Source organism: Neolamprologus multifasciatus, chromosome 16 (genome assembly GCF_963576455.1).
Source record: "Neolamprologus multifasciatus chromosome 16, fNeoMul1.2, whole genome shotgun sequence".
In the NCBI taxonomy this organism is placed as follows: domain Eukaryota; kingdom Metazoa; phylum Chordata; class Actinopteri; order Cichliformes; family Cichlidae; genus Neolamprologus; species Neolamprologus multifasciatus.
Genome location: NC_140454.1, coordinates 4,373,740 through 4,386,728, shown reverse-complemented (window position 1 = coordinate 4,386,728; position 12,989 = coordinate 4,373,740). Strand labels below are relative to the sequence as shown.

The following is a 12,989-nucleotide window of genomic DNA, read 5'->3' as shown; positions in this document are numbered from 1 at the left end:
GCTGTTTACTTGGTGTTATTCAAATACACAAACACTCACACAATGTAAATATTAAGGATTCAAGGGCAGTGGGTGTGATTCATGTTTTATTTAGAGCTTTTATTCATTCATTTATCTCAATGGTGCAGTACGCGCAGAAGATGAATTACTGTTAATTTCTCTTCCTTCTCGCTCCTATACAGAGTCTGTATGGCTTTACTACCTGCACCAAGCCCTTATGAATGGGGCTCATTAGCTTTCTAAAGCATTAGTCAGCCTGCGACCTCCCACTGCTATCGGTCTACTGTGCATTCACATTTACAGCAAGTCAAGAAGCTGCTTTCCTTAGAAGCCTGTAGACTTTTAGTACATTTTGCGTCCCTCAATTGTTTTACTCTCCGATTGAGTTGGGATATTGTTATTGCATTTCTTGTTCCTGTTTCTGCAAGATGCTTTTGAGAAACAGCTGAAAAAATGATCTTAAACTCTTCTTGAGCAAAACTAGGAGGTTTGATTTTTCACTCCAAAATCAGAAATTGTATCTGTCGTAAACATTCTGGTTAGGTGTCCTTCCCTCCTGCCTCTCTGAATGACCGTAGAGGATTCATTTATATTTAAAAAAAAATACTACAATGATCATTTAACAATTGCATCTGCACCTCCTCCTTCTTGTGAAGGCGGCTGTATAATATGCAGTTTTGGGCTGTCACGGACAAACTTACAACTAGAATAGAATAGAATTCAACTTTATTGTCATTGCACATGCACAGGTACAGGGCAACGAAATGCAGTTTGCATCCATCCAGAAGTGCTTTAGCCATGATATAGATATATTACAATATATATATTAGCAATAATGTAGATATGTAAATATATTACAGAAATGGGTCTATTATGGTATGTTATAATGTACACGGTATGAAGTATGTTATGAATATTCTATAACTATAAGTATGTACAGGCTATGAACAGGATATAAACATGAAATAAAAAACTATACAGAAATCTGAGATATACAGTTATACAGAAATGTGAACTATGCAAGTTATAAACAGTTGTAGGATTAAAAATTATCGTCTGTACAGAATGATTATTTACACAGAACTATACAGTAGTGCAGTTAAGATAAGTCAGATATGTGGACTACTACCCTACAAACAGGAATGCAGCATGGCGATGTCGCGCTAATCATTTTGACGCTGGCCCTTTAGTGGAATAAAATGCAAATGGAGTAATGGAAGTAAAATGTTCCAAATAAAATGTTTGTAATTCAAACAAAGAATAAAATCCAGTTGACTTGTGGCAGCAGAAGCTTGTTTGTGTGATGTGTCCTTCAGCTGTTATCATGACTGCGCCAAGGGGGACGTAGCATGGAGACAAATAACGGAGGAGTAACAGCCATGCATCTTGGCACCGCCTCAGTAGGTATTTTCATCATACTGTCTCCATGCATCAAACTTGATGTCCTAGTCAGGTTGATTAGATCCACACAGTGTGGACTGTAATGAACTTATAAGGTTGTTAAAATCTTGCAGTGTAGACACCTTAAGGAAAGAGGCTGGAAGGGATTTGGTCCCGAGTGATTCAGCCATAAAAAAAATCCCCCACATAGGAGAAAATCTATGTTACGTCATGATATCTCTCACAAAGGACTGGGCCATTCACATTTTACTATTTTTTTTTACTCACCAGATGATGTCAATTAAGTCTGTGAGAGTTTTGAGTTTAAGGCCTTTGGGATGAGGTTCAAACTGGGCCATGCTTTTCGACTTCAACATTAACCTCGTGTTTGCAGTCTGTTGGTGTTTGTCACTAAATATCTTTTTTAAGAACATTTCATTTCAACTCAACTTTAATTATATAGCGTCAGTTTAACGACAGTTGCCTCAGCGCTTTACATTGTAAGGTTAAGACCCCAACAATCAGACGACCCCTATGACAAAGCACTTGGCAACAGCGCTAAGAAAAAACGTCATTTTAGCTGTGAATGTGCTGGTCTTTGCTTAAAGATGCATGTTAAAAACTAATTTTAAAAAAAAAGAAGCTAAATTCGTGTTTCAGGGTTACATTTGGACAAATAGAGCCCTTTTTTTCTCCTTTACCTCCTTTTGACTGTTTACCTGCCAGACTGCAAACTGACTGCAAATAACACACAAAATTCCTTTTGCAACTGATTCTATATATCCGTACAGTATGTTGTCTGTTTCTAGAGGTTACTGTGCACATCAGACCACAATTTGGTTAGGCTGTCCACCTCACAAGCATCATGGCATATGTAAAGATTGTCACTTTGCTCACTATCTTCTTAGTAAAAGCCTGTAATATTAAAATAGAAGTATTATAGGCTATTTTAAGTCTGTACAAAACTTATTTTTTTGCCAGCCAGTGTTTCCAAGCGCAGATTCATCATTCATCATCAACAAACGTGGTGCCAAATAACTATTTCTCATCCCAGTGTTTTTTGATCGTGTCCGCCTCTCGATACTTGTTGTCTTCACTGTTATTGTTGGCGGTTGTGTGGATGTGTTGCTGACAGCCATCGTGGTGTTGAGAGCCCGAACTCATTAGCTCTAATGACCAGAGGGGATAGCCAGACTCTGCTGGATGTGCATCCGATGTCACCATGTAGCACTACGGCACTGTTTATGCAGTGGCTTCCCTCTCCTCCAGGCCAATTTGTGTTGCCCACTGTTGTGTATTTCACTGACTCTAACCTGATTATCTTCCTGCCCTGCTCCCCAGAGCTGTTCAGATGGATTACATTAGTCTAATGCTTCCCCTGGAAAGTGTTTCACCTTATGGTCGGCTTTTACCAGAGACTCAGCAAATGCATTCGAATAAAATGTGGGTTTTAGACTTGTTTTTATTTGAGAGCTCCAATGAATTCCCGCCATCTCCTATATTAAGAGTATTGAGTATGCTTGACAAGATCCAAATTAAATTTGTTAAATTGGTTTGCTTTGGTTATGAATACACTTTCGCTCACATAATAACCTCAAAGCTACTGGAGGTATTTTATTTACCTGCAGGGAAGATTAACTTCTATATTGTCTGCACCTCAGAGGAATGCAAAACAAAACGGTCCACGCCGAAAACCAAATCTCGGTCTCAAGAATTCCATCTATAATTGAATCCTCAAAACTTGGTCTGAAAGTGACTGAAAATAGTGTTGCGTTATTTTCCAGATCTACATGTATGAGGGCTTTTCCAGAAGTGGATGCCTGTATCTGTAACGAAGCAGATTGAGCTGCATGAGAGTCAAGTGTACTTCAGTAAAATAACATTTATTTTGGAAAAAATACTCGACAAGCTCATTTGCATTGGAAACATGCTGAAGTATTTTTATTGCTTTGGCAGCCAAACAACTCGAGGATCTATTCACATTCACTTCCTCCCCAAGTTAGAAGATAAGATTACTCATGTGTAATAATAATTATGAGGCTAAAGAAAAAGACAGTTGGCTTAGCTTAGCATGAAGATGGCAAATAAAGGGGATGGCTTACTTGGCTGTTTAATGTTTATAAAATATTGTCTGCTGGCATAGTGTTTCATAGTGTGCATATGATTTTAATGTGACTTTCTTCCCTTCTGTGTTATTTCAGACACTGAATAAAAACAACCTGCTGCCCGACGAAAGATCCAATTTCTACCCAACACCGCTCCAGCAGACGAACGTCTACACCACCACCTACTATCCCACAGCGCTCGGCAAATTTGACTACCAGCCCAACTCATCCCCGTCACCGTGCAGGACCTACAACCACACTAACAATAGCTGAGACCCGCCCCAAATCCGGCTCTCCACCCCGCTGCCCCAAACGGACGCCAACCCCCAATGCCATGGTGACATAACTGAACCGACATGAACTGTTGGTTTTTCAGAGCTTGGCCAAGTTCCTCTGATCACCGTCGCCCCCTGTCTTTGCTTTCTAGCCTCTTCTCGTTTGTTTTTAAGGGTCTTTTTGGAACTTTCCATCAGGAGATCTGGATTGGAGAGGAATGCCGCTGTCCTATTATAGTCAGGAACTTGTGCAAGCAGCTGGGGCTGTGTTGTTGTAAAGGCCCGACTGGATAAAGCAGTGTCAACTCTCAGCTTCATGCAGAGAACTAGTGGAAAACTCTACGAGGACGAGTAACGGCTTTAGACAGATTGTTATTACCGCGCACTTCAGTGCAGATGCCGGGTCGGTCGAGCATCCGCACTTCCGGAGGCTAACACGAACACAATAAATTTAAAAAGAAGAAACATTTCTGTGGATCTGGGTCACCGTTTTATGCCTCTCCATCACAAACCACATTTTCAGCTTGTAATGAACTTCGAGTCCCTCGACAGCAAAAGCAGTTACAGAGAACAAAAAGCACGTATAGCTATGTCCTTGCCACACAGCACAAAGCAAGAGAACAACAGTAAAAAAGAGAAAGCTCAATGAAGTCAATGCTGGAGTAAATTAGAGATCAATATCAGCTCGGTTGTTCGGGGGGGAGGGGGATCCACGCCCTTCATTGTTGCTATTTCACACGACAGAAAAGATAAGAAGTTTGGGGTTGGTTAGGGTTTGACTACGCTTCACATCATCCTCAGTCGAAGGAGAAATATACCGCTCATGATTCGAGTCCCTTGTCTTTAGTGGGCAGGGATATCGACTCCTACAGTCGAAGCACGGAGCGTTGGAAGCGTTCTGAACTGTAAAAGCTTTGGGAATTCCGTGGGTGCCTGTATGCAATAGAAGGCAGGGGCGAGATTTGTTTTATTTCTACTTTTTTTTCTCTATTTTTTGTTTTCAAGAACAATACAGACTTCTGGAAAGGAATTGATTGATTCTCCAATTGATTCTCCAATGGATGCATCGATTCTGCTGAGTGCTAAATAGCCCGGTGGTCATATCAAATATGGCCAGTGTGCTGAACAAGTGGATGGTAGAATAAGCTAGTAGTCACTTGTTCATTTTTTTTTTTAAATGTTTGTTTTTCTAAGATGATAATTGTTTTATGCTCAGATGAGCTGTAGCATAGGAAGAAATATTTTGTTAAATAAGATAACTAATTATTTCTTGTTTCTCTAATTTCCATTTCACCGAATGAACACATTCCTTTTGTTTTTGATTGTTCTGCTTTGTGACCATTGCATCTTCGATACATGAAATGTTAACACACAAAATAAATAAAAGGATTTCAATTATGTTGTTTTTGCAAAGAATGTCAAAAAATATCCATCTGGGCCCTCTTGAAGAGAAAAGAAAATTGCTGAATTACGCTTGCCTAAGTTTACCAGTGAACATCAAAAGGGATGCATGCGTGTCTGAATGTAAGTGTGCTTGAATGAGCAAAGAGAGCCTACTGTATTTTGTACAATGTAAATGCTTTCATACATATGACTATGACGTCTGTAAAGCGTGTGAATGAGTGTGCATGTGTGCGTGTTTGTGTGTGCACTTCTCCACGTTGTGTTGCAGGCATTCTACTGTTTCCTTTTCCTGTTTCATGTCTGAGATGTTAATCATTGTAAGTTAAAGCATCACACCTCTGGTCCGTGCGGAGGTGGAATGGACGTTATTTATAGTCAAAGCTTGGTTTATAAAGGGCATTCTCACAGCTATATTTTATTATTATTGCCTGATCGATGAATGCTAACCCAGCAATGCTTTTCAGTTCAGCTAATGTACATGCACGAGATGAGAGCTCTATCTGTATATAGGAGCGACAGCCTTCTACCCATTTAATGTCCTCGAAGACAGTTGTGTATATGTATCTGTATATTGTATAGCTAACACTGTTTGTTTTAAAAAAAAGCCTTATAGTTGTTTAAAGAGAAAAATAAGTACAGCAGCTAAGTACACACCAACCATGAGGTTTGTTTGGGGACAGAGCTCCACAACGTGACCTGTGACATTTCCCAGCTGCTCAAACACAAAATCTCCAGAGTCACATGAACCCGGAGTGAAAATAACCCACCAATGATCATTTATAGCGGCGATATGAAATTTAAAAAGATGTCATTTTGATGTAAACTAAGCTTGTGGTCAGACGGGCGTTCAACCGACTGGTCGATCTCGAGCTCTGTCCCCTGCGATGTGAGGCTCTGTGTCCTTCTATGCAACTTACCAGGTGTACTGTTAGACCTGTCATGTAGACAAATGTATAGTAATCACTGCCTTTTAGACACTGTGAATTTTTGGTACCCTATATTTTTGTATATTGTACATTATCAAAGGACAATAAACCTTGATGCCAACATAAAAAGTTAATAGGTTTTTGGTTTTTTGGGTTTTTTTTTAACTTGCCAGTAGCTAAAATTCATATTATCAAATAGGAAATGTAAGCAAAAAGTCAAAGATGAAACAAGAACTTCCAGATTCTGCTCTGTAAGTAGGAAAACCTGATGCAAAGTTCTAATGATGCTTTAGTTAGACTATAATAATTATACCAAACAGGAAAAGAACCATTGGACAGCAACTCAAAGCATTTATGACCTGCTGAAGTTCAAAGTGAGCGTCAACATAGGGAAGAAGGTTATTTAAGCAGCTTTGAAAGGAGCATTGTTAGCAGCAGTATTTCAGAAACTGTTGATGTGCTTGGATTTTCACTTGGGTTTACAGAATATGGTCTGAAAAATAGAATATCAAGTGATTGATTGGCAGGTCACTGAGCAAACTGCCTTGTTGATGTGAGAGGAGAACGGTCAAACTGCTTTGAGCTGATAGGTATGCAGAAGAGCATCTCTAAATACCAAACATGAAGCAGATGAGCTGCACAAGCAGAAGACCACACTTGGTGCTGTTCCTGTCACCCAAGAACTGGAGACTGAGGCTACAATTCCCAAGCGGGTCACCAAAACTGGGCAAGAGAAAATAAGAAAACTGGTCCCTGGTCTGATGAGTCTTGATCAGAATTTGGTGGAACCAACATGAAAATACTGATGTTTTGTTACTGACCATGTCCATCGTTTTATGACCACAGTGTACCATCTTCTGATGGCGGCTTCCAGCAGGATAACACACCATGTTACAAGGTTTAAATCCTCTCACGCTGGTTTTATGAACATGTACTCGAATGGTTAAAAAAAATGGTTCCAATATAGCACGTTTCTACTTTACTTGAGCGCTCAAACATTTTTCTCTCTGCTTTTTCTAACAAAGTGCTTTCAATCTAACATTCACACTCCCATGCAATATGTTTGCTCATTGACAACAAAAGTGACAGTCTCTATTTTTATGTCAAAGCCAGAATATCAAAGAAAAAGCTAATATAATTACATAAAACTTACTAAAGGAATTTGTATGTATTTGTTCCCCTACAACACAGCCAGAATTGTGGCTCCCAAAGACTGGCTGTGTACCCATGTTGCACACAGAATAAATCAGTCACTCAATTAGAGATATTCCCAATCGCAGCCCAATCTCAGATCAATAGGTCACAATGTGTGAGGGTGAATCATGTATTTTCTGATGTGCTCTCCTCCTCTACTGGATCACCCCAGGGTTGTTGCCTCTCTCCCCTTCTGTTCATTCTGTACACAAATGAGTGTCGCAGCAATTTCACAATTTCCTGAAGTTTGCTGACGACACAGTGATCGTCAGTCTTCTAGTGGGGGACGAGTCAGGCCATGGACAGGTTGTAGATGATTTTGTGAATAGGTGTGATGAGTCCTTCCTTTCACTTAATGTGTCAAAAACTAAAGACATGATTATTGATTTTAGGAAGTCCTCTTATAGCTCATCACCTACCATCATTAAAACTGCCGATATTGGGATCGTTGAGAGTTATAAATATCTAGGTGTGGTACTTGACCATAAACTGTGTTTTGAATCTCATGCTGATGTCACTACTAAAAAAGTTCAACAAAGACTGTTCTTTTTAAGGAAAATGAGATCTTTTAATGTCTCATCTGAGATGTTGTCCTTGTTTTATAGAAGTTTTATTGAATCTGTGATGTCTTTTTGTATCGCTGCGTGGTTTGGTAACCTGACGGTGAAGAATAAGAATCGGTTGGGACTTCTGGTAAAAACTGCTAGTAAATTTTCAGGGTGCTGACAAGATGGACTTTTGGCCATTTACAATAGAAATGTGCTTAGAAAGCTCATTCTATTATTAATTGTTTAAACCATCCACTTCACAGTGAGTTTGAGTTGTTGCCTTCCGGCCGCCGTTTTAGAGTACCTCCGAGGAGGACTAAAAGACTCCAGGTCTATTTTATCCCTACTGCGTCTTGTCTCCTTAATGGCAAATAATTGTCCTTGAACTTTCTATCATTATTATTGTTATTATTATCTTATAGTATTGTTCTGTTTATTTTTATCCTGCTGCTAAACTAATTTCCCCTTGTGGGACAATAAAGAAATTGAATTGAATTATGTGTAAAGCGTAGCTGTCCACAGAATCAGCTTCTCTCATTCTGACCTCTCCACCACCAAAGAGCTGTTAAGAATGTCAGGGGCAAGATTGTAGACCTGTACGAGGCTGGGATGGGAGAAGCTTGGTGAGAATGCGAAGACTATTTGAAAATGGAAGAAATATAAAATAACCAACAGTTGTCGTTGGTCTAGAGCTCCATGCAAAACCTTGCCTCATGGGTTCAGGAGGATCATGAGAAAAGTTGTGAATCAGCCTGTCTTAAGTTTGCCATCGATCATCTAAAAGATTCAGAGAAGGCTTGGGAGAAAGTGATGTGGTCAGATGACACCAGAATCAACCTCTTTGACATTAACTCGACCTGCCATGTTTGGAGGAAGAGTAATCCTGGCTGTGACCCAAAGAATTCATCCTCACAGTTAAGAACAGATTTAAACAGGGGTGTCGAACACCAGGACTCGAGGGCCGGTGTCCTGCAGGTTTTAGATCTCACCCTGGGTCTACACACCTGAATCAAATGATTAGTTCATCACCAGGCCTCTGGAGAACTTCAAGACAGGTTGAGGAGGTAATTTAGCCATTGAAATCAGCTGTGTTGGATCAAGGACACATCTAAAACCTGCGGGACACCGGCCCTCGAGGCCTGGAGTTGGAGACCCCTGCTTTAGTGCTTGAAGCAAGGACTTCTCCACCAAGTACTTATCTCACTCGATGGCATGCAGATCAATTTCTAACTTTCATATAATGTGTGGGGGGGTTCTGGATTTTTGGTTGACAGTCTGTCACTCTCTCCATTAAAATGAAACTAGCATAAAAATAAAGACATTTCTTGTAAGCGAGAAAACTTAGAAATTCACCAGGGGTGAAATAATTATTTCCACCACTGTCTGTATATAATTCTAAATGACATAAAAGCTATATGTATTACAATATATTTGCATTGTGATGTGTCCATAAGGCATAGTTATTCAGTTTGTAAGCTTTCGGGCAACTCTAACAAACTTCAGCTCATACATCTCCATTGACAATAGATTACAAAACGTTCAAATGGTTTTAAAGGAGAGCAGTAGTGATCTGCAAAGGTTTAACTGTTGGATGGCCATTTGTTGAAAGTGAGGATAAAACACATTGTTTACCTCATAAAAACTGAGTGGAAATAAGAATTAAAAGACCTTTTTTAGAGCAACTGTTTTGATGAAGTAATTGACATGAGTAAAAGTCACTTAGAACGTCATAATTATTGTGCTAAGTAACACCTCTGTAAACCTATCACTCCATGTAAAAGGACTACTGTAAAAAAAGGCTCCTTTCCATGTAACGGGTGTGTTGTGAGGCCTTCAGTCCCTTCAGCAGTGATTTGTCCTGTTTTGACAGTAGCCTATAAACCAAAACCTTAAAGAAAATGAGAGCAGGAATGAAGTCTATCCTACTGTTAGAAAGTTTATTTGTTTAGTTGAAAGCTGAAAATAGAAGATTTCTGTTGTCATTCACCCTGTTGCTGTTTTCTTTATTCCACACACCCGACCCAGCTGCCTGTATGTGTGCTTTGCTCTTGAGCTGCCCAAGGTTCACAGTTTGAAATGCAGAGCCTTCAGCTTTCAGGCCCCTCTTCTGTTAACCAGCTCCCAGTTTGGATTCAGGAGACAGAAACCCTTTCTACTTTTAAGATTAGGCTCAAAACTTTCCTTTTTGATAAAGCACATTGTTATTGCTGCATCAGGTGACCTCGCTTAGTTATGCTGCAATAGGTCTAGGTTGCGGGGGCTGCCCATGATGCACTGTTTCTTTTTCACTCACTGTGTTTATACACCACTCTGCATTTAATCAATATTCATTTTTAATCTCTGGCTCTTTTCCACAGCGTGTCTTTGACCTGCCTTCCTCACCTCACCCCCAACCGGTCATGCCAGATGGCCGCCCCTGAGCCTGGTTCTGCCGGAGGTTTCTTCCTGTTAAAAGGGAGTTTTTCCTTCCCACTGTCGCCAAAGCGGGTCACATCATATAAATATATCTATTCTTTGTCGCTTGTCCTTGTCAAGGTCATAGGGGGGCTGGAGCCTATCCCAGCTATCATATGGTGAGAGGCAGGATACACGCTGGATGGGTACTCCAGCCTGTTGCAGTGCTAACATGGAGAGACAGACAACCATTCACACTCATATTCACACCTATGGGCAATTTAGATTTTCCAGTTAACCTAACCCCACTAACTGCATGTCTGTGGGAGGAAGCTGGAGCTCGTGGAGAGAACCCACACAAGCACAGGGAGAAGAAAGGCCATGGTCAGGTGGTGGAATCAAACTCAGGACCTTCTTGCTGTGAGGCAACAGTGCTTATCACCTCGCCACTGTGCTGCCCATCATATATAAGATATGTGATATGGGTTTTCTGTTTTCTTTGTATTTTTGTTGGGCCTTAACCTTACAATATACAGTGCCTCAAGGCAGCTGTTGTTGTGATTTGCCATTATATGAATAAAACTGAACTGAAAATTGAATTGAACTCACAAACGTGGGGACCTACATTGCAACACTTTCTCCTGGATGACAGCTGGATGGCAGCAATATGGACCAAAACTATTTGAGCATCAATGGGTAAGGCTGTGTATCAACACAAGCAAAGAAAATTAAACTAACACTACAATTTATTTGGCTAAAATGTATCAGCGTTGCCAAAGACTGAAGGGCTCGCATAATGCTCATTTTTCTGTGTCCCATAATACCAATTTTGGTCCAACAATAAAACAAATATACTGAATGACATATCAGACTGTGGATTTATAGTGCACAGTCTATGTAGTGACAGTAATTTTCAAGGATTTAGAGGATTATCTAGCCTCTTCGGGGACAATAGTAATAATGGTGGCATAACAATTTTTACTCCTATGCAGCAATCCAACCTTGATTGTGTCTTTTATAAAATACACATGAATGAGTAAGCAGACAGTTTGTGATCTTGTCCTTCTTGCTGTAGGCTTACAAACTTGTCAGCAACCTTCAATTAAAACCAACCGCTGAACTCCAAGTTTGAAAAGTGAAGTTAATGTAAAAAGGATTAGTCCAGAATGCCAAATATTCAATGTCTAAGGAATAAAGTATACTGCTCTCCAACCTCCAGAAATCACCAAAAGCTGCACATTGCATGATGTGCATGACACTGTGCATCAACTGAATCCAACAGTTAAATTCACCAGGAATGAGAAAAGAATGAAAAAAAAATTTAAACATGAAAGATTGTTTTAAACAGTATAGAAACCACAGACTTTGTATGTCAGAACTTCATTTTTCTCAACAACTTGCTAATGGACCAACAAAAGCACAAACAAGAGTAGCCAGTATATATTTGCCCCCTCTCTGGGCCACTCTCTCTCTTTTATGCTATTGAGTTAAGTTATACCATACAAAGAACTGAAGTGAAACCGAATGTTAAACAACAAAAAGCTTTTCATGGTGTATTTGTTTAACTTAAAAGTGCTGTGTACTCCGCTGTCACTCCCTTCCCTATTCCAGCCTACTAGTTAACCAACCAAGATGTGCAGACGCATACATAATCCGCATGTAGCAGTGCGCAGTTCGGATTTTTGGAGAACTAAACAGGAGCATGGCTTAAATTATCGTCTCACAAATGTGTCAGTATGCTATACACATTGTAAAAGTGTATCACACACTGGTTATACCATATACTTTGTACACTGCCTCCATCTGACAACAGAGCTCTTTGCAGGTAGCCAGGACGGCCACATAATGATTGATTGATTGGTAATTTATTTCAACATGTGAACAATATACAGGTACATTTAGAAAATAAGACAGAAAAAAATACATACAAAAAAACATTCTGATTAATTTACATGTTGAAAGGGAAGAAGTAAACACTTATTTAATCCCACCCCTTTGCCATAAATTATCAGTTAATATTTAGTCAGCGACCTTACAGATACAATTTGTAATAAAATTAGTGAACAGATTTCTGATATACTATAATATCAGATTATTATTATTATTATTATTATTTTTAAATAGAGACATTCACTTAATTTCAATATTTTCCTTTTCTTTATAGTTCGAGAAGATCTTTTTATAACTCTTTTTTGAACAGTTTTATGTTTGGACGTTGCTTTAATTCCATAGTTTCACTCCATGAATAGAAACACAAAAGCTTTTTCTTGTTGTACCCACCTTCCCTGTTTTGAAGTTACAAAAACCCCTTAAATTATAACTTCCTTCTTTAAAAAAAAAAAAAAACATACTCTGAATATTACCTGACACCATAACGTTCCAGTTTTCTTATTAATATATCAGGATCTGTACTGTCAAAGGCCTTTGTCAAGTCTATGAATAACCCAGCCACATTTTGCTTTTTGTCTATGGAATTTGTGATGTATTCTATTGAATCTAATAGCGCCGATGATGTTGATCTGCTTGCTCTGAATCCGTACTGACTCTCGGTGAGTAGTTTATGTTTATCTATAAATTGTTCCAGTCAGTTTTTCAAGAACTTTTGAGACTTGAGGTAGTGAAGAGACAGGCCTGTAGTTTGTGAAATGGTGTTTGTTGCCAGATTTGTATAGAGGTATAACTTTTGCTATTTTCATTCTGTCTTTCTCTCAATTCATTGAGACTATTTGCCACAACATCCATATTGTATTCTTCATGGTCATT

The 12,989-nt window shown here is 39.3% G+C and overlaps 1 protein-coding gene across 5 annotated transcripts in view; it reads left to right on the top strand.

Moving 5' to 3' along the window:
* Positions 1–8,298, top strand: part of sema5ba (sema domain, seven thrombospondin repeats (type 1 and type 1-like), transmembrane domain (TM) and short cytoplasmic domain, (semaphorin) 5Ba) — a 222,446-nt gene extending 214,148 nt beyond the window's left edge. For 4 of the 5 annotated variants that reach the window (XM_085135965.1, XM_085135963.1, XM_085135966.1 and 1 more), the window contains one exon: positions 3,582–8,298. In XM_085135965.1, the coding sequence (XP_084992091.1) occupies positions 3,582–3,758 (177 nt within the window). In that variant the 3' untranslated portion in view covers positions 3,759–8,298. Of the gene's footprint in view, positions 1–1,316; positions 1,401–3,581 lie in introns of all 5 variants that reach the window. The other variant, XR_014869864.1, reaches the window with a different exon arrangement.
* Positions 8,299–12,989: the final 4,691 nt, after the last annotated feature.